We start from the raw sequence: 22028 nt of genomic DNA, 5'->3' as shown, positions 1-22028 counted from the left end.
CTGGAGCCAGCCATAAGCACTGGTGGTAGATTCCAGTTGGTCATGCTTTCTGATCCCTAACTATTGAGTTGGATAAGAAAGTGCATCAGTTAGATGTGAAAAAGCATGTGCTGCCTCTCAAGTCCAGAATTGCTTAGAAACTGTGATGTATATAATTCAGAACAATAAATTACGTGCACAAAAGGAGTTTATCATAATGTAAAATTAAAAAGTGACAATTTCATCACACGGTAACACTGCTGTTTTCCTTTTTTTTCTTTTTTTTTCTTTTTTTTGGTTTTTGTCCTTTTTTGTTTCATTTTTCATTTCCATTTTTGTTTTTTTAAGGAGGGTTGGGGGAGGGTAGCGATTTGGTCCACCGAAGATTAGTCACCCTCAATGGTATATATATTAGAAAAAATATCAGCAGCAAGACTCTCTGGAATAGATTCTGTATGATGTAGCTAGTCTGTCTTTTCTGTTTTGCCCTCTTTCACGGCAGCCTCTGAAGTTTTCCGCAGGGGGGCTTTCTCCGAGTTGGCATGTCCTTGGCCAGAATCCGCCGCTCCGCCATTTTTGTGAGTAGTGTGTTTTTCCAAGTAGTTCAGCATTTCACTGAGGACTGTTTGGAAAGTGCTTAGAGCTGCACATATTGCTGGAGTCCCAAAGCCATGAGTGATCAAGCTAGAAATGAGAAGTGGTAGGAAAAAAGAGATGAATGATTTGCAATAGGATATACAACAGCACATCTCTCCATTTAATCGAGAACATTTTAAACAAGTGTTTACTGGGTTCCTAAATGGTGCTGAACATTGAGGAAGATACAACACAATTAATATATTTCCCTTGAGTATAAGAAATTTAGAATCAATGTAGAAAAAGACTTGTCATTGATAGACTTGATAGGTACTAATTATTATCAAGTCTGAGTATTTAACACGTGACTTGATTCTCCACCTCATTAGGAAGTAGCTCGAAAATGTAACTTTCTATGTATGGGAATCATCTTGCTTTCAAGAATGGCATATATGCTTGTAAGGGCACAGATCACCCATGAAGAAATCATAATTGGTTGAGTGTGCCCCATGGCTACCTGTTCCTCTAACTTCATTCTTCCCTTCCATAATAATGCAGTGTTTTCTGGGCTTATGGCCATCCAGCTGGAAACTACATTTCCAAGCTTCTCTTGCAGTTAGGTTTGGACGTGGGACTAACCTACACACAATAGAACACTGGGGGAAGTGATATATGTAATTTCTACTTGCTTAAAAGGAAATTGAGTGCCCTGTATTTCCTCTCAAAATAGCTATGCATTATGTAAATGAAGACAATCACATTAGTGGCAGGGACAGAGCAAGATAGAAGGAACTTCTTTACCTCTGGACTCCTAAATGAGAGATAAATAAAATTCTATTTTATGTAGGTCACTTTATATTTGGGTCTCAGAAGCTAAATAATTAACTAATAATCATAACTAACAAGCAAATTTAAGGAGTGTTATGGTAACCTCAGTATAGGTAGCCCTTCCAAGTATGACAAATGTCATCTGTGGTTGGACAAATACATAACTGTAGATTCACTCTTCTAGTGGACAGAACCTACAAAGATTGCTCATTTGTGTAAATTTTTCCAAAGTGACACTTTAACAGTTTGCTCCCCATAACTTATGTCTTGTAATAATATGGGAAAACATGCTTGCCACATATTATGCTCATGTTATAATATATATACAACATTGTATATTAAAAAAATAAAGCCATTAAGTTTTACAAGTCCTAAATTGTAATAGTAGTTATGACATTAGCAGTTTTAAAGTCATATAGTACCATCCTTCATAATATGTTAACTATCCATAGTTACTTCTCTTAGGGTATATAGGATATCTTTAACAAAAAAATAATGAGATTTTAAAACAATGCAAATGAGGGGTTTAAGGTTCAAGGCAACCTACTGATATACCTGAGTGGAAGTAATAGTAGGACCTATCATATGGGGTTATTGTTTATATTAATTCATGCAAAGGGCTCAGAATAATGCCCGACCTACACTAAGTGCTGGATAAATGGTAGAGATTATTGGCTGTGGTATATTCATGGTAAGGGCAAAATTTTCTGCATGCTCCTTATTATATTCCACAGGTTGTTACCATCTTTCCTCTGGATATATTACAAAGCTTGCCCTATGCCACAGTCATAACTGACACACATTAAAAAGAAAAAAAATTGATGTCAGTCTATGATTACTTAGAAAACAAGAATGGACAATGCTTGAACAATTATGTGCACCCAAATTTGTAGTATAAGACAGCATTATAGCTCAAGTACTATATTCACATCTTTGCTGCAATATCTTGCATTGCCAAGCAGAAAAACTGATTGCAGCTCCATTTCTACAATGAGACAACTAGAGGGGAATCTATATGATTTGGGATCTATCAGGGAGCCTGGAAAACAATTGCAATTGTTGGAGTAGTAAAATAATTAATCATGGTGTCACCGACAAAAAGAACTGAGTGAAACCAACCATGAATGTCTATCTAGATGGTTGGCCCTAGGCACAAACTGCCTCTGCCTTTTTTCTTATGCTTTATTGCTGTTTAGAACTCCTTGCACCATCAGATGAATTTTATTTGCCCTATATTGGCATGTCTTTTTTGTTGTGACTCACCTCTTCATCTATAGCTTAGTATACAGTATTTAGTTTCACTGGGGGAAATATTAAAATTAATAGCCAATATTTGAGTTCTGAACATATGTCAGGTCCTGTTCTAAGTTCTTTGTCTGTATCACCTCATATAATCCTACCTAAAACAATAGGGAGTTTCTATTTTGCATGTGAAGAATTGAGGCTCAGAGAAGTGAAATAATTTGGCTGAGAAATTGGATATTCTGTATTGTCTCTATGCTTATGTTCCTCTTGGACCTTCTTTCCTTCTTTCCTTTGAGAAATCACATTTCTCTGGGCAGTTTTAGCTCAGTCTCTCTGACTTAACTTTGTTCTTGGGCAGCCTTGTAGGTCTGGGAGATAATGATTCTTCTTATTCACTTTTCTGTCGAAGAGCAGAGTTTTTAAAAATCAAGCATAAAATGGGTAGCTCTATATAAAAGCTTTAAGCTATACTTAATCCACATAAAGAAAAAGGTTGTCACCACAATAAAAGATTCCTCTTAAACTGGTATCACTTCTTGACTGATGGTATTTCTAACCTCCAAAATATGTATCTGATCATTAGCAGGTTGCATTGTCATCTTTGCCCTGGATTGAGAACCAGGTGCACCATGTCCTCACTTTGGTTCTGGCCTCAGGCACTTTGTGATTTGGGGGAAGTTATTTAGATGACAAAGGTCTGACAAGAACATCTGCTTGCATGTTCTTGCCAATTCTAAGCTTTGCTTTAAGAGTACTAATGTTTATGGTGCTCTTCTTAAAACCAAGGACATGGGTGGGGCCTGGTGGCTCATGTCTGTAATCCTAGCACTGTGGGAGGCCAAGGCGGGAGGATCGCTTGAGGTTAGGAGTTTAAGACCAATCTGAGCAAGAGCAAGATGCCATCTCTGCTAAACATAGAAAAAATTAGCTGGGTGGGCGTGGTGCCCCACGCCTGTACTCCCTGCTACTTCAGCGGCTAAGACAGGAGGATCACTTGTGCCCAGGAGTTTGAGGTTGCAGTGAGCTATGATGCTGTCACTGCACTCTACCCTGGGTGATGGAGTGAGACTCTCTGTCAAAAAAAAATATAAATAAATAGATAAAAATAAAACCAAAGACATGGCAAGAGGTTATAGAAGTTGAAAACTCACTTAGTTCAACAGAGAAGCCTAAAATTGATTGTGGAATATTTCACTTAAGAAAAGTAACTACCTGAAATGTCATCTCTCAACATGAAAAATGTTATGCAAATTTTGTTAATTACCTTAACTTAACATTACCTACACCTTAAAAAAACGTGCATGACACACTGCACAGGATGATAATAAATATAAGGCATAGCCTAGCATCTATAGAAAAATTTTTAAAAAAAATAGAAATGTTAGGGCTGACTTTCAAGCCTAGATGGGAAATAAACTAAGGTCATCTGTATGGTAACAGACTATAGTAAAATCTCCAAAATCTCTGATAATGAAGATTATTTTTGCCTTTAGAAAATATTATTTTTCAGGCACAAATTTGCTTTTTAAATTACACTTGGCATTTGCATATACTGTCATTAGATTACTATGAGAGAACAGTTCATATGCAAATATCACGAGGGTTAAATAGTAGCCATGATGACTTGAAAAAGGTAGTTAAAATATAGTTCTTCTATATTCAAATTATTCATTGAGAGTAAATTCCTCTATCTTCAGTGAAGCAATTGAAAGAGAAAACTGGTATTATGCTAGATATGTCATGTTCCTGACACATTTGTAAAATTTTTGCTGAACAGTGATTGCACAAGATTCAAATGTTGGATCAGATTTCTTAATGTTTCCCAACTCTCCTTCCTTCACCCTATGTAATCACATTTTCCATTGCCTCATTTTTGTAAAGCTTATTTCAGGCTTTTTCTTCTTAATCTCTAAACCTATGATAGTCATTCCTATTTGTGCACCTTTGTGTGTCTTCCCTCTTTTCAGCCAATCCAAGTTTCACTCAACCTTCAAAGCTTCTTTGATGATACTGATGAAAAAGAGTTAAGTTCCTGGTCCCTTGCTAAAGATATTGAAAAAGATGTGCTCCTTCCAAAGGATAGAAATCTGCCAAAGTGATGAGAGGACTCAAATAGAATTTTGGGGAGAAAGGAGTAACATTCCCAAAAAGATTGTAAAACCAGAGTCCACAGAGGACAACGGGAAGAAAACAGACAGGTGAGGCTAAGCTCCCAGTCAACAAAGTGATAGGATTGGGAGCAATATTGGTGGCATCAGAGCATCAGTGATAAACAAAGTACACCAGATATTTACTACAAGTGGCAAATAAGATGTTATATGTATCTCCAAAAATTCATGATTTGGGTCTCCTATTATAAATTGGTAATCAAAAGTTATGGTTTAATCTGGAAAAAAGTACAGGAAGTATTAAACAAAATCAAAACAAACTATAAACCAACAGCAGCAACAACAAAAATACACAGGGCTAAAGATAAAGCATTTGACAAAATTTAACATCCTTTCATGATAAAAGCTCTCATCAATTTTAGGTATACAAAGAATGTACTTCAACATAATAAAGGCTGTGTATGACAAGCCTACAGCTAACATCATACTCAGTGGTGAAAAGCTGAAAACTTTTCCTCTAAGATCAGGAACAGGACAAAGGGCCCACTCTTACTGCTTTTATTTAACATAGTACTGGAAGTCCTAGCCAGAGCAGTTAGGCAAGGGAAAGAAATAAAAGTCATTTAAATCAGAAAAGAAGTTTGAATGTTTCTGTTGCAGATGACATGATTTGATACATAGAAAATCCTAAAAACTCCACTAAAAAAACTGTTAGAACTAATAAAGGAATTCAGTAAAGTTGCAGGATACAGAAATCAATTGCATTTCTACACACTACCAATGAACTATTTGAAAAAGGAAATTAAGAAAGCAATTCTGTTTATAATAGTATCAAAAAGAATAAAATACTTAGGAATAAAATAAGACATTGATAAAAGAAATTGAAGATACACAAATATATGGAAAGATATTCTTGTTGCTTAGTGAGAACAATGTGCGTTGCTTCAGTGATGTATGCACTAAAGGCCCTGGCTTCACCACAATGCAATATATAAATGTAGCAAAATTTCACTAGTACCCTATGAATATATACAAATTAAAGATAAATGGAAAAAAGAAAGATACACTGTATTCATGGATTGGAAGAGTTAATAGTTTTAAAATGTCCATACTGCCCAAAGCAATCTGTAGATCCAACGCAATCCCTGTTAAGTAGACATTTTAAAAGAAATAGGAAAAAAATCCTAAAATTCTTATGGAACTATGAAAGACCCTGAATGCCAAACCAATCTTTAGAAACAAGAATGAAGATGGAAGCATCATGCTTCCTGATTTCAAATTATATTATAAAGCTGTAATAATTAAAACAGTATGGTACTGGCATAAAAACAGACACATAGACCGATGGAACAGAATGAGTCCAGAAATAAACCCACACATATATGGTTAGCTAGTCTTTGACAAGAGCACAAAGAATACACAGTAGGAAAAGGATGGTCTCTTCCATAAATAATGCTGGCAAAACTGGATATACACATGCAAAAGAATGAAATTGGATCCTTATCTTATACCATACACAGAAATTAACTTAAAATGTATTAAAAATTTAAATGTAAGATCCAAAACTGTAAAACTCCTAGAAAAAAAACAGGAAAGAATCTCTTTGACATTGGTCCTGGCAATGATTTTTTGAATCTGACACCGAAAGCTCAGGCAACAAAACCAAAAATAGACAAATGGGATTATGTCAAACTAAAAAAGCTTCTGCACAGAAAAGGAAACAATCACAAAATGAAACAGCAACCTAGAATGGGAGAAAATGTTAGTGAACCATATATCCCATATGGGATTAATATCCAAAATATATAAGGAACTCATACAGCTTACTATCAAAAAATCAAATAATCTGATTTTAAAAATGGGCAAAGAAACTGAATAGACATTTTTCTAAAGGCAACATACAAATAGCCAACAGGTACAGGAAAAGATGCTCAACATCACTAATCATCAGGGACATGCAAATTAAAACCATAATGAGACATCACCTGACACCTGTTTAGGGTAGCTATTATCAAAAAGACAAGCAGTAAGTGTTGGTGACAGTGTGGAGAAAAGAGAACTCTTGTACACTGTTGGTGGAAATGTAAACTGGGATAGCCATTATAAGAAACACTATGGAGATTCATCAAAAAGTTAAAACTACAACCATAACATAATTCAGCAATCTCACTTCTGGGTATATATATCCAAAGGAAATTAAATCAATGTCTCAAAGAGATATATATACCCCCATCTTCATTGCAATATTATTCATAATAGCCAAGATGTGGAAACAACTGAAATATCTAAGGCACTGTATACATAAAATGGAATATTATTCAGCTATGAGAAAGAAGGAAATCCTACCATTTGTGACAACATAAATGAATCTGGAAAACATGCTAAGTGAATGTGAGGTGCTTTAATTAACTTGACTGTGGTAATCATTTCACAATGTCTATCAAGTCATCACATGGTATACCTTAAATATATACAATTTTTATTTGTCAATTTACTTTAATAAATCTGGAAACAAATAAACAGGTCTGAGATGGGGAACTATTATCAACCTATACTCCACCTGACATTACCTTCTGGCAGCATTTGGGTTTTAGCCACCTCCAGGAAGCTTCAGCCTAGGGGAACAGGGGTAGGGACTCCAGTGTAGGGAATAATTGAGTTAACAAGAGGCTAAATGTTCTTTGGTTTCATTTGGGAATCTTTGATGATTAGTAGGATTTAGTTTTAAAGTTTTGCTCCCAGAATGAGGAAGAGGAACAACGAAGACAGAGACCCAATGCTTAGGGAGAGAGTGTTGTGTTAGCATATGAAAGATTAAATAATAAGATACTTTGCTTTCTTTTTAAAGAGTTTAATCTTTAAAACTGGCAATAGTATAATTAATAAAGTTGAGACTTTTTTATGTCTAGAAAACTCTTATTTCTAGGTAAAGAAAACATAGGCACATGTTTCAGAAACAATGAAGCTGTTAGGTAATCTTTGAGAAACATGGAAGATAGGAAACAAAGTAAAATTAAACAAAAACATGCCTTAATAGTTAAAGCAGGGGACAGATTTTAGAAACTTGGGGTTATTAAATTATTTTAACTAATCGTCTAACAAATTTCTGTAATGGGATATTTTTAAAAATTGAATTTATCGAGTTTGAATTTGCATATGGTAATATCACCTCTTTTCAGGAGCACAGTTGGTTCGATTTTGACAAGCCTACACACATTTGTGTAACTACCAACATTTCTCACAAAGCTTTCCCATGCCTCTTTTCAGTCAACTCACTCTCCCCACTCCCAGCTCCTGGCAATCACTGCTTTAATTTCTGTCCCTATAATTTTTACCTTTCCTCAGAGTATCATATAAACTGAACCATAAAGTCTGTAGACTTTTGTGACTGGCTTCTTCTACTTAGTATAGTAATTTTGAGACTCATCTATGTTGTGGTATTTATCAATAGATTGTTTCCTTTTATTGCTGATAAGTATTGCACTGAATGTATTTTTCACAATTTGTTCATGTAATGGGTTATTTAAAAGCTGAAGGATTAGTATTTAAAAGTAGACATGATCACTGAAATGCTGCATAGATTTAGTAAGGAGTACAATAAAGGAACTGCATTGTCCTCTAGAAAAAGGTTACTAGAGTCGTAGCAATGTAATTTAGTGTAAGATTTTAGAAATGCATCTGATAAAATCTCTCCAAATATTGTATGATAGTGAGGGAGGAGTAAGCTAGATGACAGTAGTATAAGGCAAATTCATAGCTGGTTATGCAGTGACACCCAAAGTGTGGATGTAAGGGCAGTTGTCAACCTTGAAGGATGTCTCTAGTGGAGTGCTGCAAGGCTCTCATTAATCCCACTCTGCTCAACATGTTAATTAACAATGTGATTGACGGAATCATGGATTTTTAACTTAATGGCTTGAATTAAAATAGAGAGGAAAATTCCTGCATTGCATAACAGAACCAAAGTTCTGAAATACCTTAATGTGGTAGACAGCTTAATTGGTGGGCCAAAATCAATGATATGAAATTTAGGGGAGATTAAGGAAAGCATGTCTACTTGGGTAAAAAGCAAATTAGTGTTGCAGTATATTAAGGGAGAGATCTGACTCAAGAGCAATTCATAGGGAAAAGGCTTACAAAAGCAGTGAGTCTAAACTGAACAAAGCAAGGGTCAAATTTTGAGGTTTGGATCATAGGTAGTCAGGCTTAAAAGCTACATCTACCTTGCGCTATGTTGTCTTCATTTTCTCTCTCTCTCTCTCTCTCTCTCTCTCTCTGTAACTAGATTCCAGCTCATTGATTTCATTTTCCTATTACTAATTTCACACTGACGAGCAGAAAGTCTCTGACAACTGACTGTGAGCAATGCGATCACCTGCTGAGAAAATCCGACTGCTGTAGTTTATGGCACCTGACATTAGGGAAAATGTAACTTACATTTAACAGTCATCTTCGTACTTTTATTCATCGTTTTAAAAACTATTTTGCTAGACCTCCTAATTAACATTCTCCAAAGCATCTTTCTGCAACATAAAACATCTCTTCAAAATGGCTCAGTTCAGGAAGGTGTTGACTGTTTGCTGGATTCAGAGATGAAGCTCTATTTTTCAATTTTCACCCCAAGTATTAGGGTTCCCTCTTAAGTGTTCACATTTCAGCCATTGGAAGGACACTACAGGGTAGAGCAATTTTTCTAGGGAGATTATGTATGTAGTGTGTGTGTGTGTGTGTGTGTGTGTGTGTGAGAGAGAGAGAGAGAGAGAGAGAGAGAGAGAGAGAGAGAGAGAGATCATGCATGCCTGTGTGGACTTGTACTGTTTTTGCCTTTTCATACAGTAATACACTCTTCTTGACCTTGACCTGAATAAGTTTTACTGATGCAGCCTTTAACTTTTTAAACGGACATATATCATACCAGTTAAAACTGTATTCTCTATCAGTGGGTGTTAGAAATGAAGAAATTGAGACTCAGAAATGAAAGAAGAGAAGAGGATAGAACAGAAAGTAGAAGAGGTATTACTCTTGTTGGAAGAGTAATAAATTTTAATTCTTTCTTCTTTTTCCCTGTGTAGTTTTGCTAATAGGATGGTAATAACATCCCATCTTTAACTCAGTGTCTATACTTATAAACTGCTTGACGTTAATAATTAGGACTCATCAGAAAACTTCCATATAATAGAAATTTCACAAACTTCACACCTTATGATCCCTGTTTAAGTACATGTCTTGCCTGTGGTCAAGGCCTTACCCATATTTATCTTTAAAATCTCCAAAGATTCAGTGCTTACTTGGAACATAGGCTAATATAGGATTCCGAATGGATATCTATCAGAGGAATAAGAGCTATTTTACTTTCCTTAGTCTAAGTAAATATGGTTTGCATTTCACCAGCTTTGTTGTATGCTACAAAGCTGCTTACATATTGCTCTTTCAAAAATGCTTTATCTTTACTTTAACTAATTTGTCTAAACTGATTTAAATTAAACCACTAAAGCAACTTTCTAAAACATAGCCTAGAGCAAACTTCTATGGAATCTTCACCTAGATTCTTCCTATCTTGGCAAGAGTTGTGCCTGGTATGCAGTACCTGTCTACCTACTAAGGAAATACTGATTTAGTATGTATTGAAAAGAAAATGAAAGTTTCTTTAGTATTTGCCACTAAAGACTGGGTCACTCCGTTGTGTCTGCCAACCATAGGTGATTTTTTCTGGGTACAAAAAGCTGCAAGTAATAGACACTATTATGCTACAAACTAGATGACCAACAATCAAGAGAAAGTAGTCTGCCACCATGATTTGAGCAATTCAACTAAAAGCTAATTTCATTTTGTAAAATTTCAACTTAGTACTTGAAAAAGTTTGGCAAGCAAACTTCTCTTTTATTCTACTTCTTTTGGTATGTATGAAGGTTGAAACAGAGTTTGGGTTATTATTCGTATTATTTTGTTATGTTCTATCATTCCAATGCTCATATGCTATCACGAATCTTTTAGATTCTAGAATTGCATAGAAATGCAATTTCTAGAATTGCATACAGACACTACTCAGTTCTGCTTTTTGGCCTCTGGGAAGCATGCACACAAGATTTAAAAGGAAGACAGATCTCCCTTTGCTTCCCTCTGGGATTATTCACTTACTGCCGGTTTAGGTCCAAATGTAGTCCAGGAGGCTCAGCTTGTCCCCCTCACTATAGTGTTAGGTGGACACCAGAAAAGGGCCCTCTTCTGCTCATGAGAACAGCCGTTAGGGGAGGAGTCTGAGAACCAGACCCTGGAGAACAATAGCAAAGGATTGCAGGTCTTCTCTGCCAAACTTTACTGCCTTCCATAGCTCTGAGTATAAGGCAGCACAACTGCTAAATGTAGGCCATGGAGAAAGATTCTCATACTGGGCAAAGTAGATGGGGCTTATCCCCAGAAATTGATGGCATCTATTTTTTGTAGCCTAACTGATTGAGGAAACAGGAAAGGGGAAACTAACTGACGGTGCCCCAAAGGCTTTTAAATTTTAACTTAATTAAGGTACATAATTAAGGTATGTAGTTCTCTGGTAATGGGGAATCATTGAAATGTACTCATTAGCAAGGCCTTGACAGCACTCCCAAATGTCTCAAGGTTTCTTCAGCTGGTGGTTCTCAACCCTAGATGCATCTAAGAAATTACCCAAGAAGCTCATTTCAAAAATACCAAGGTATAGGTCTCACCCCAGAGACCTTGACTTAATTGGTTTGGGATGGGTCCCAAGTATCAGTATATTTTAAACAGTCCCCATTCAGTGTAAATGAGGCCAGGGAGTTAGACATGTCTCCTTGAGGCCAAGAAATAATGCCTCACTCCCATGTCTGCTTTTCTCCATGGGAAAACACTTCTTCAGCATTTCCCCAAGAACTGCAGAACTCTAGCTCCATAGAATATTAGCAGGTATTCTGAGATTTAAAAACAGTCTCTGTGATCAAGTTTTGGAAACATGAGCCTAAGGGTACAATCATTGCATGTACATTAGAAGAGACCAAAGCCAATCACATCCAAGTCAGCTTTTTTAACATGATAATACTTGACACCTACACCATATCTTTTACATATGGGAATGGAGTTTTTAGGAACAAGTTAACCATTTCCTTACATTGCTCCCTGTCAGACACATCATATTTTCTATTTGGAATGAAAATGCTAAGCTTAAGACTTAACACTTCTTAAAATGAATTTTATTGAACTTTTGACTTTTTAAAATGAACAGGTGGAGAAAACATAAGAAGAAGATATGAGGTCATATAGAAATACAGTGTAAGTATTAATTTAAAACAGAGTAGCAAATTAAGAATGGAGTAAAATGTCATTGGTCTAGAAGGAGCTTGAAAGATCATCCAGCTTAACTGCATTGACTTACAGATGAACATGCATAGGCCAGAGAGATGAAGTGTCTATTCTAAATCTATACATCATCTAGTTGATAACCAAGAGGAAACTGAGTTAGGTCCCCTGACAAGCCATCATAAGTTCTTCCCACCATCCTGTGCTGTCTCCCTGTGGATTCTTCCCCAATCCAAAGCTCAACAAAGATAGAAATTATTTAAATACAAATTTACCAGATTTCTTCTCCAATGTATTCATTCCTCTAAGTCAATTATTCACACATGTAGTTATTACAGGGTCATGTTTGCAACCTTTAATTAGAAGCAATTGATTCTGCATGTATCTCCTGACAAAGATTCTTTGCTTGATCTAACTTTAGTCAGGCTCTTGAACCTTCTCCTAGGCCTGTCTATGCACTTCCTTGTAAAATTCAACTGTAGCAAGAATTCACTTTTAGCAAGTCCATTTAGCAAGAACCCTACACCCTCGATATCTGATCTCCCTTGATATGTACTCAGGTTCTTCATTCTTTGCCATTCTCCAGGTGTTATCTGATCACCATGGTCTGTCTTCAGCAAGCATCCCATTAGGCAGGTTTAGCCAGAATCCTCTATACCCCTGACATTTCCTCTTGACAATTTTCTGTCCCACATTGTTCCTTGGCTATCAATTCCCACTTGACCATGTTGTATTTAGAGTTGACCCCAATCTCTCTCCCTCATGGCAAAATCCCATGACAATGGTCCCCATACCTATCACAATGGTTTTGAATAAAGTCATTCTTAGCATGCTGTAAGAAGTATCATTGAATATTTTTTCTTTAATACTCCTACAGCATTTAGTTCAGTGTCATGTAACTTGTGAAGTACGATACAGATAGACAACTGATTTAACTCTTTAATTTACTGCTTAATGTTAAATGAATGCAAGCAGTTTAAGAGGAACATCATAGTTGTTCTTGTCTGCCAACAAAGTAAAAACTGTTGCCTGCTTTATTTTTAGTATGCATTTTTGCTAGTGAATGTTTTCCCTCAAGGAAGTCTGTTTTTTACTCTTATAGAAATACAGGCTGTTGTTTCTTAACTAGTGAATAAGACCTGAATATTACAGGTGTATTTATCTTTGCATGTGAGTGTGGCACTCACTTTTGGAGTTTAAGTTAAAGTTATAAAGTTTAATTTCAACCTTACACAAGAAAGCTTATTTGGGAAACATAGGAATTTTTTTCTTCATAATTCAGGCCTACTATTTCCAATATTCTTAAATTATGAAATGATCTTAAAAGGACCATTGAACTGACAGAACACCCTGAAGGAGGCTTGATAATTTTATTTCTTAAATGCTAAGCCTAGTTGTATAATTTATTTTATGATCTTTCCTTTTGAAATTACAGATTAAATTGAAATTTCTTCATTTCTCTTCTGACACCAAAGAATGTTTTCACAAGATTAAGAAAATCCCCCACTGCTGATGACCTTCAGAGCCACTTTTCAATCTCAATAAAATAAAAAACCTTGAAAACTATACATAATTTAGTCCTTCGGAGAAGACCAAACATGCTCACGTTTAAGTACAGACAAACATCCTCTTTCTAGCATATTGCCAAGAACATAGCACTCCGAAAATACCAGTAGAGTTGCCTGGAATACCTGTCATGTGTGGACCACTAAAGAGTATGGGAATGAATAACCCAGGAAGAGAAAACTCAGGAAGATATAAGAGCTGCTGTTAGAAATTGGTAGGAAAACAGAATTAAAGTGACTCTGTAAGGCCCCCATGGAGTGAGATGTTAGGGAGAGAGTGTTGCCTCATTTGAAGGAAAGTGTGTCTAATAGAGTTGTCAGAGATAGAAGACCAATGTGTCACTGAAAGTTTTCAAGCCTGAAATGGATGACAACTTGACAGGGATGTTGGAGAGAAGATCTAAATGTTGAAGGATAGTGGGAAATGTAAGGAGCCCTCCAATACAGAGAATCAATGAAGAAAATTTTATCACTAGCAAACACACAGCTATCTGGGGCTGTCTATATATTTCTTATTTCTCAAGGGTTATGGGAGTAGTAGGAGGGTCTATTTCTAAGAAGGTGAGATGTCAGTATACTTTTTGACTTAGGAGAATGAAAGCATATTGATTATTTTTACTTTTTTGGTCCATAGCCCAGTGAAAACACCATGGCCCTGGGAATAAAGCAGTGGAGAATACATTTAAGAGCAACAGAGATATTAGAATCTACATTTATTAACATATATTTATTGTATGCATACTATGTGCTAGGTACTATGGGTAGAAAGATGAAAGACTTTCTGATTGCCCTAGGTAAACTACCAGGATGTTGAATCCTCTATTGTAGAATCACTTTTACATACTGGAAGTCTTAATATGTAATTTTTTTCCTCTTTAGCAGTTTCTAAATTCTAAAGGTGACCCTTTAGTTATCTTTTCACTACCTGCCAATTTTTTTGAGCAATGTTAATTTATTTTCATAACTTTAATAACAGAGACCAATTTATGAAATTCAATCCTCCCATTAGCATGGTAAAATACCAGAAACAGTAAAATTTTAGCCTCCCAAGGTGGGTGCTGAGAAAAAATCTTCCCATTTTTATGATAGCCAGCCCTCTCTGAACTGAGCATTAAACGTAGTCTGACTTCTTATTTACATTGTCAAACATGCTTTTTCTTGACCTCAGATTCAAGGAAATTATGAGATCCTAAGAGACAAAGAAGGGACAAATTATTAAAAATTCCTGAAATCTCAAAACCCAGAAAACCAGGGCTCTGGGTTTCTATCTGAGCTGAGTCTGTTCTGTCCATGAAGCCACATGCCACCTTGGTCTAATTGCCATCTCCATTCCTGGGAATGGTGAGTCTATGAGGTCTTGTGCAGATTTCAATCAAATTTCTTCCCCCTTCTGGTCGGTGTTGTGATGTCTGCTGTGTTCTCTACAACAATACACACTGTTGATGGTACTCAGTAAATTGTAAATAATAAATAAGCTTGCCTTCTGTCATTCTGATGGAAACAAGAAGCTTTCCAGGCTGTGAATTGCGAACAGGGTCACTGCCATGCACACGTCTTCCCAGAACACAGTGATATGCCACTGAAAACTGGAAGTAATCTGTGCTTTATCTGGACATATTCAATCTGCTGAAAATAAGCCACAGTTCTCAAGGTAGCAAATCTGCCACCCTATAAGGTATAATTTCAAGTGGTATGCATGGGGAAGGAGGTTTTGAGTAAATAAAATAGTAACACAAGTTGATGTTGCTAATTAGAGTATCCTCTATGCCTATCTGATCACACTCCATCTTCGCTGCTTTCCCAGCCAGCACTCAGCAAAAACAGTGTAAAATCAGATTCTGCCAGTTGCCTGCTTTCAAAGTCAGATGAGATATGCTTCTGCTCTAGTTCATTTTTCTCTCGAGCTTATGGTTCTATCAAAATTATGCTTACTGCTGTCAGTGTAAATTATGAAAGAGACACACTCTATTCTAACACATTTTCACTCAGATTATTAGCAGAATCATAGATGTAGAATCTTTTTAATATGTTAGTATACAAGACAGAACTTTACATAATTCTCAGTGTCACTTTCAAAATGAATTAGAAGTGTTTTTCTTCCAAATGGGGGAAAAGGGCTAATAGTTTAGGAATACCTTAGAATGGTTCTTAATCACAATCAACTTCAGGGTTTTAAAACCGACATAGATGCATGAGTCCCTAGAACTATTGAATCAAATCTTTAAATATGTGCTCCAGTCCTTGAGATTTTTAAAAAGTTCCAAGAGTGATTCTGCTGTGAAGCCAAGTTTAAGGAGTATATTTGTACAGTCTATTTCAAGGCCAGGCAACAAGCTGACTTCTACTATCCTATTATTAAGCTATTCATTGATGCCTCTTTTAATAAATGCACAGTAAAAATATTACACACATTTAAATTCAGTCTATATCAGGAGCCTTCATTTGGGTTTTAATTGGAAATGTCAACTATGTGTCTTTTGTTTGAAAGGATATAATTTAAGACATGTAAAAGAATGAATTTGGACCCTTAACCTATACCATATAAAAAATTAACTCAAAATGGATCAAAGACCTAAACATAATTCCTAAAATTATAAAACTCAGAAGGACAAATAGAGGAACAAGTAGAGGAAAATTTTAAGACATTGGATTTGGCAAGGATTTCCTGAATATGATACCAAAGCACGGGTGACAAAAGTGAAAATAGACAAATTGGACTATATCAATCAAAAACTGTGTATCAAAGACAAAAATCAACAGAATGAAAAAGAAGAATAGGCAAAAATATTTGCAAATCATATGTCTGATAAAAGCTTAATATCCAAAATATATAAAGAACTCCTCCAACTCAACAACAAAAAAACAAATAACTTGTTTAAAAAAAGGGCAAAAAACTTGAATAGACATTTCTCCAAAGATGATATAGAAATATTCAGCAAGCATATGAAAAGACATTCAACATCACTGATAATTTAAGAAATGCAAAATAAAACCACAATAAAATATCACCTCATATCCATTAGAATAGCTACTATTTTAAAAAGGTAAATAAATGTTGGCAAGGATATAGAGAAATGGGAACCCTTGTGCACTATTTGTGGGAATGTATAATGGTGTAGCTGCTATAGAAAATGATATGGCAAGTCCTCAAAAAATAAAAAATAAAATTACAGTATGATTTAGCAATTCCACTTAAGGGTATATATCCAAAAGAACTGAAAAAAAGATCTCGAAGAGATATTTGCACATTCACATTCATAGCAACACTATTCACAATAGTCAAGATGTGGAAGCAACCCAAGTGTCCTTCAGTGGATGAATGGATAAACAAATGTGGTATAAATACATGCAACAAAAGATTATACAGCCTTAAAAAAAGGAAAGTTTTACATACGCTACGACATGGATGAACCTTGAGGATATAAGTGTGGAGCCACCTATACTTTTAAAACTTAGCCCAGTGGTGCAGGCAAATGGTACATTATTTACTGAATGCTTATTTTATACTCTTTATCTCATTTTAACTCACTAAGACTATACAATGGAGGAGTTCTTAACCTATTTAAAGCTAGGGACATAAAAGTTTGGAAAGAGTGTATAAGTTACCCTGAACAACTCAGCTCACATGTGTAAGAACCTGGATTTGAAAATGGTTCTATTGACATTAAAACCTTTTGCTCTTAACTTCTGGGCATCATATTTTCACCCAATTTTATTGCACTTCCCATTACTAACTCAGTTGAGTGATAGGAGAAAAGTCTTATGAAATATAGCCTATATTTGGTGCATTTTTGAAAGATAAATCCTAAGTTGAGTCCCCAAATATGTGTCTATTACATCTTAAGGAAATGTGTGACATATTGCAAAATAAAATATTCTGTTTAAAAGTCTCCAATCTTGCACACTAAATTCAATTTAAACACCCTCCTTATTATATTATTTTATATAATTGAGTACCCTCCTCAACGGCCTTATAATCTTTGACAGGTATTAAAAATATTTTTAAATTTAATGTATATTAGTCTGTTCTCAGCACTGGTTTTTTTTAGCCAAATGATAATAACTAAAAGAGGATAAGATATTTTATTCTGATGAGAAATATCATGTAGACATTTGAATTCTATAGTTTTAAAACTATAAGGCACCTGCGTATTTACTATGTTCTTTCTCACATTGCATCTAGGGCATAAATTAACCAGAAAAAATATTCTACTCAGTTCAGAAACATCTCAGAAAATGAAATTTAAAATAAGCTCTCAATAATTCATTCCATGTTTTTTTTTGTATGGTCTAACTTAAGAACTGTTTGCAGCTTCTATTTGTATAGAAAGCATTAACATACTCCTGGAAAATCAGTCAATGATATCTTGTTCGTGTCTGTCATGTCATCTGTCCATTCGACAATTTACATAGCCAAGACAAAGGACTGTTTAAAAGATTTCAGAATCTCCTTCCAAAAGTGCTAAGTGTTGTTGGAAATAATACTGTTTACTTCCATAAAGTCACAATTTCTTGCTAAGTGCATGAAGATATTAAGTTTTCCAATCTAAAATGCTTCATGTATTGCTCTTCTCTTAATTTGATCTTATGAGCTTGGAATTTTAAAACTTTCAGTCACTGCTATGGTCTGAATGTTTGTGTACCCCTCAAAGTCATATATTGAAGCTTGATTCCCCAATGCAATAGTATTAAGAGGTGGGGTCTTCAGGAGGTGATTTGGGCAGGGGGGCAGATGCCTCATAAATGGGATTAGTGCCCTTATAAAAGAGTCCAAGGAATCTTGTTTCATCATGTGAGGACAAATTGAAAAGGTACCATCTCTGAAGTAGAGAGTGAGCCCTTACCAGACACTGAATCTGCTGGAACCTTGATCTTGGACTTCCCAGGCTCTAGAAATATGAGCAATAAATTTCTGTTGTTTATAAATAACCCAGTATAAGGGGTTTTTTTTCTTGTCTTTTTATAGCAGCCTCCACAGAATAGAACAGTCACCATATGAATGTACAAGTCATATCTCTAAATGGAACTGTGATAGGAATACGAAAGGTTTGACAATTTGAAGGGGAGTCTGAGCAAATTGGAAAATCAGTCTTACCTGAAATGTGTTAAGTGTCTCTGGATGTCAAGGTCTAGAATTGGAGTGGGTCTGGAAGATCCCAGTGGTGATCTATCTTGGCTCAAGAGGTCTTGGAATTCTTTACAAATTTGTCTAAAATAAAAGATTCAAAATTAAGATTGAACTCTTGAAATGGGGCTTTAATTTTACAGCTATGATATTTTGCCAAAGGTTTGTTCTCCTTTTTTAAAAGAGGACTAGATAAAATTTCATTAAGCAACCTCCAAAGTTCCATCTGCAGCATGCAGTTGAGGTTCACAATGGTGACTTTGCTCCCAAGGACTATAGGATAGTTATAAAACACTTCACATTCCAAGCAAATGATAATCCGTTGACACTGACAAAACCAATATTCATTTTTAAGGAGAACATTCATAGTTTCACCTCAAGATAACAGAAAATCCACAGGAAAAAAATAACAATTAGTAATTGCTTTTTACAAAATTAAAATGTGATTTGTTTTTGGACATCATATCTGTAAACAAGTTTTTTTTTTTTTGTTTGTTTGTTCTGTAAAGAGAGGGTCTTGTTCTGTCACCCAGGCTAGCGTGCACTGGCCTGATCATAGCTCACTTGTAGACGAGTTTAAAGTTATACTTACTTCAGAGTTATGATTCAAGTAGACTTTAAAAAATCCTTTTGCCTAATATTGCATTATATTTCAGACTCTTATGGGCTAATTTTGTATTTTAATATTTGAAGTAATCACTTACCCATAATTTAGTCCACTAGCCTTACAAAAATGATATTATGTTCCATGTAAGCTGATTTCTTTTCTTTCCTTCCTTCTCTCTCTTTCTTTCTCTCTCTTTTTTTTTTTTTTTTGTGGCATGATCATAGCTCACTGAAGCCCCGAACTTGTGGGCTCAAGCTCTCCTTCTGCCTCAGCCTCCTGAGTAGCTGCAACTTCAGGTGCACCACCACACCAGGCTTCCAAGTAAGCTGATTTTTTGCAAAAAGTACCTTCCAGTTCATATTTCTGCTGCCTTTTTTGCTTTACATGGCTATGATTTCTGATCATTGATTTCAGTTTAATTACAGCATTACCATGTACATTGGAAAACAATAAATTCCTTGTGTTACATAGTCCAAATGATATAATTCTAAAGAAGCAAAATACCGTATATAAGGAAAATAGATGTTTCTTTTAACAACTAGCTACTAAATTAATGTCACAGCTAAAAAGTGAAGAATTGCCAAGAAACTGCTTAAAAGCATACAGCACCTAAAGTGAGGCCACTCCATATTCAAGAGATAATGTGACAGTGATTAAGTTTTTTGTTTGTTTTTGTAATGAGCAATCACAAAATGTAATAATGTAACCTGGATTGTGATTATCGACATAGCCAAAGACAAGTACAAATGGGTCAAAGTGTCCCAAGTGAATATGGGCCCAGCCATTATTCTGCTCTAAAGCATTTGTGTCATTAACAAATGACTACTAAAAAGTGACAAAATATGTTAAAGTACAAATAATTTATTACTGAGTTAAAATCAGTGGAGACATTTATTATCAGGTATCTAAAATTTAGCAAATTCTGCCAAAGATCATTTATGACTTTTTTTTTTTTTTTTTTTTTTTTTTTTTTTGAGACAGAGTCTCACTTTGTTGCCCAGGCTAGAGTGAGTGCCATGGCGTCAGCCTAGCTCACAGCAACCTCAACCTCAAACTCCTGGGCTTAAGCGATCCTACTGCCTCAGCCTCCTGAGTAGCTGCGACTACAGGCATGCGCCACCATGCCCGGCTAATTTTTTTTTTTCTATATATATTTTTAGTTGTCCAGATAATTTTTATTTCTATTTTTAGTAGAGACGAGGTCTCGCTCAGGCTGGTCTCGAACTCCTGACCTTGAGCGATCCACCCGCCTCGGCCTCCCAGAGGGCTAGGATTACAGGCGTGAGCCACCGCGCCCGGCCCATTTATGACTTTTTTATGGACAATGAGACTCTGGTTTATTGCCAGTGTTCAAATATTGTTGTCATTTCACAGAATTTGTCGCATTCATTTTCACAGAACACAGGTGAAAGTAAAGAGTCAGCGATACGAAAAGTCCTTATCTGCTTAAATAAAACAGGATCCTCTGTATTCTCTTTCTGTTTTGGTCAAGTCTCTGAGATATAGCATTTAAATGCATGCTGTTAACAAGTGTGTGTCTACTTTTATTGAGGATATTTGCATTGAACTTCCCACTTTTTCTGTTCTAAAGAGGACTTGGTTCACTTTCATGTGTATTGCCTATATCTTAATCACTTTAAACACTAAGTGTTTGATGCCATTTTGATGCATCATAATCTGTTGTCCTTTGTGTTATTTAATAGAATTAGATATATTGTTATCCTCATTTTCAGGAAATTTCTAACTCAGAATTTTAAATATAGCCTCAGACTCTATTTTTTCAAACTAGGAATACAAATTACTGTGTGGTAGGCCACCACTATGATCCATTCTTACAAAGAAAAGTTGGAGCTATTTTTAGACCAGTCTTTTAATTTTATATCACATGAAAATAAATTTTAAAAAATTAAAATAAAGACTGAAACATTGCTTTAGTTCTTGTCGTATGATATGAGAAATTTTTGGAAAATTAAATAATTTATAAGTTGACAAATCAACTTTGTTTCTGTATAAACAATACATCAAGTTATAATAAAATTGATGAAGAAATCAGAAAAAGGCAAAGGGTAGAAAAACTCAACTCATGCTAAATAATGCATCCACACCACACATGAAGTTCTATCAGAAATAGTATTATAATTTTCAACCTTTTATATTTAATTCTGCTACTTAACTCACTCATTTTCAAGCTTCTAGAGTTGGAAACAGATGACAATCTTGTAGAGTACCCTTAGGCAATTATCATCATCTCATACGGCAGCCACAGAATTATTATTTTTATGACTAGTCTCATTCTCATTTAAATTTTTATTTATGAAGCTAAAAAAATACTTTTATATCTCAAAACGAAATGTCATAATTTGAATTATGTAACACAAGATGATCTTCGATGAATCATACATTCTAACTTTATCACTCACGTCATTGTCCTTAAGGACGTAAGTTTTTAGCTGATGTCTGAATTTAAATTTATATGTTTCCCCTTTTGATGATTAATACTATGGTAACATTAAAAATTGTCAACTATTCTGCTTTACCTTGATACAGATCAAATGTTAAGTATTTTTAGTTCTAAATTCAATGAAGAGGTTTAAATGTGTTTTCTACTAACCAAATAAACAAATGTTTTGTCTGGTACATTTTAGAATTCAAAAATTATATCTGTTTCTATCCTTCTACCTAAA

The 22028-nt window shown here is 35.2% G+C and overlaps 1 protein-coding gene across 1 annotated transcript in view; it reads right to left on the bottom strand.

Moving 5' to 3' along the window:
* Positions 1-278: 278 nt before the first annotated feature.
* TFAP2D (transcription factor AP-2 delta) overlaps positions 279-22028 on the bottom strand; it is a 56175-nt gene continuing 34425 nt past the window's right edge. Inside the window, exons 7-8 of the mRNA XM_045542185.1 lie at positions 18708-18821; positions 279-663 (exon numbers count right to left, since the gene is read on the bottom strand). Of these exons, the coding sequence (XP_045398141.1) occupies positions 444-663; positions 18708-18821 (334 nt within the window). The 3' untranslated portion in view covers positions 279-443. The remainder of the gene's footprint in view (positions 664-18707; positions 18822-22028) is intronic.

Source organism: Lemur catta, chromosome 2, assembly GCF_020740605.2.
Source record: "Lemur catta isolate mLemCat1 chromosome 2, mLemCat1.pri, whole genome shotgun sequence".
Lineage (NCBI taxonomy): Eukaryota > Metazoa > Chordata > Mammalia > Primates > Lemuridae > Lemur > Lemur catta.
This window is presented reverse-complemented; position numbering and strand designations above follow the sequence as displayed.